At 41.6% G+C, this 1328-nt stretch overlaps 1 protein-coding gene across 1 annotated transcript; it reads right to left on the reverse strand.

The window, feature by feature from the left end:
* Positions 1 to 535: 535 nt before the first annotated feature.
* On the reverse strand, positions 536 to 991 carry LOC145692742 (protein GVQW3-like). The gene has a single exon (XM_081768216.1). The coding sequence runs from the start codon at positions 989 to 991 to the stop codon at positions 536 to 538; it is 456 nt and encodes a 151-aa protein (XP_081624342.1).
* Between the last annotated feature and the right edge of the window lie 337 nt (positions 992 to 1328).

Here is a 1328-nt window from a genome sequence, read left to right on the forward strand (position 1 = left end):
CGTCAAAACAATTTTGGAAAAATTCAGGAGGTTGCTTTTTGAGCCATGATTTTACAGCTGTTTTAACGTCATCCAAATCATTGAATCGGCAACCACGTAGGTGTTCTTGTAAAGGGCCAAACAGATAAAAGTCAGAAGAGGCCAAATCAGGGCTGTAGGGTGGGTGAGGTGCAACTGACCAACCCATTTTCGCAATCACCTGAGTTGTAAAAAATGACGTGTGTGGGCGTGCATTATCGTGATGGAGTTTGATGGAATGAATGCCTTTTAGTGGTCTCTTCTTTCGTAGCGCTTCCTTAAGTTTCCGAAGTGTGTTTACGTATGTTTCACTGTCAATTGTGGCACGATCTTGCAGGAAATCAACAAGAATAACACCCTGTGTATCCCAAAAGACTATTGCCATAATCTTCTGGGTTGATCTGGAAGACTTGAATTTCTTGGGACGGGGAGAATCACTGTGGTGCCATTCCTTGGATTGCACTTTGCTCTTAGGGTCATACAGGTATGCCCACGTCTCATCTCCAGTTACCACATTTTAGAGGAAGTCTTGATTTTCTACTGCAAATGCGTCCAGGAGCTCTTGGCAAATGTCCACTCGCCTCCTCCGATTATCAACAGTCAATTGCTTAGGTACCCACTTAGCACACACTTTGTGATATCCAAAGTCAGCAATTATTCCTTGGGCAGAGCAATACGAGATGTTCAAAGCATCAGCAACACTCTGAACTGTAATGCGTTTGTCTCCTCGAATCAATTCCTCAACACGTTCTCGATTTGCATCTGTGATCGATGTTGTCGGACGGCCGCTTCTTGGTTTATCAGCGATTTCTGTTTCTCCGTTGCTAAAGTTCTTCACCCAACGCCGTACATTGCTACTATCCATTACCGCATCCTCATAAACATTCTTCAAGCGCATATGGATTTCCTTAAGTAGACAACCTTCTTCCGCCAGAAATTCGATGACGACTCTTTCTTTTAGCTTTAGATCCATGGTTCTAATAACTCAATCTGAAAAAGAAAAGACTGCATTAATGGAGGAAGGCTACGTCTATGACGTCATGCATACATAGGTCAGTAGCTGTAATAGAAAAAAATATATAATGAGGGAGGCACCCTCGTAGAATTCACATTTGATTTACTTTCATTGACATAAAGATTTAGGAGTCACGACGGCATAGTCAATAAGATGTTTAAACATCCACCTACCTAGTAAATTTCTACCAGTTCCGGTTTTAATAGGGATGTTGCTGAAGATGGTATCCTGTTCTTCAAATTTTGAATTATCGACTGCTTGTCCCTATCTATGATCGTTTTTGTTTTATTCTGAT

The sequence above is a fragment of the Thermobia domestica genome, chromosome 1, assembly GCF_964235325.1.
Source record: "Thermobia domestica chromosome 1, izTheDome1.hap1.1, whole genome shotgun sequence".
Taxonomy (NCBI): Eukaryota; Metazoa; Arthropoda; class Insecta; order Zygentoma; family Lepismatidae; genus Thermobia; species Thermobia domestica.

Excerpts from the sequence above, each read along its gene's own strand:
- LOC145692742 (XM_081768216.1), bottom strand. The coding sequence starts at position 991 with ATGGATCTAAAGCTAAAAGAAAGAGTCGTCATCGAATTTCTGGCGGAA.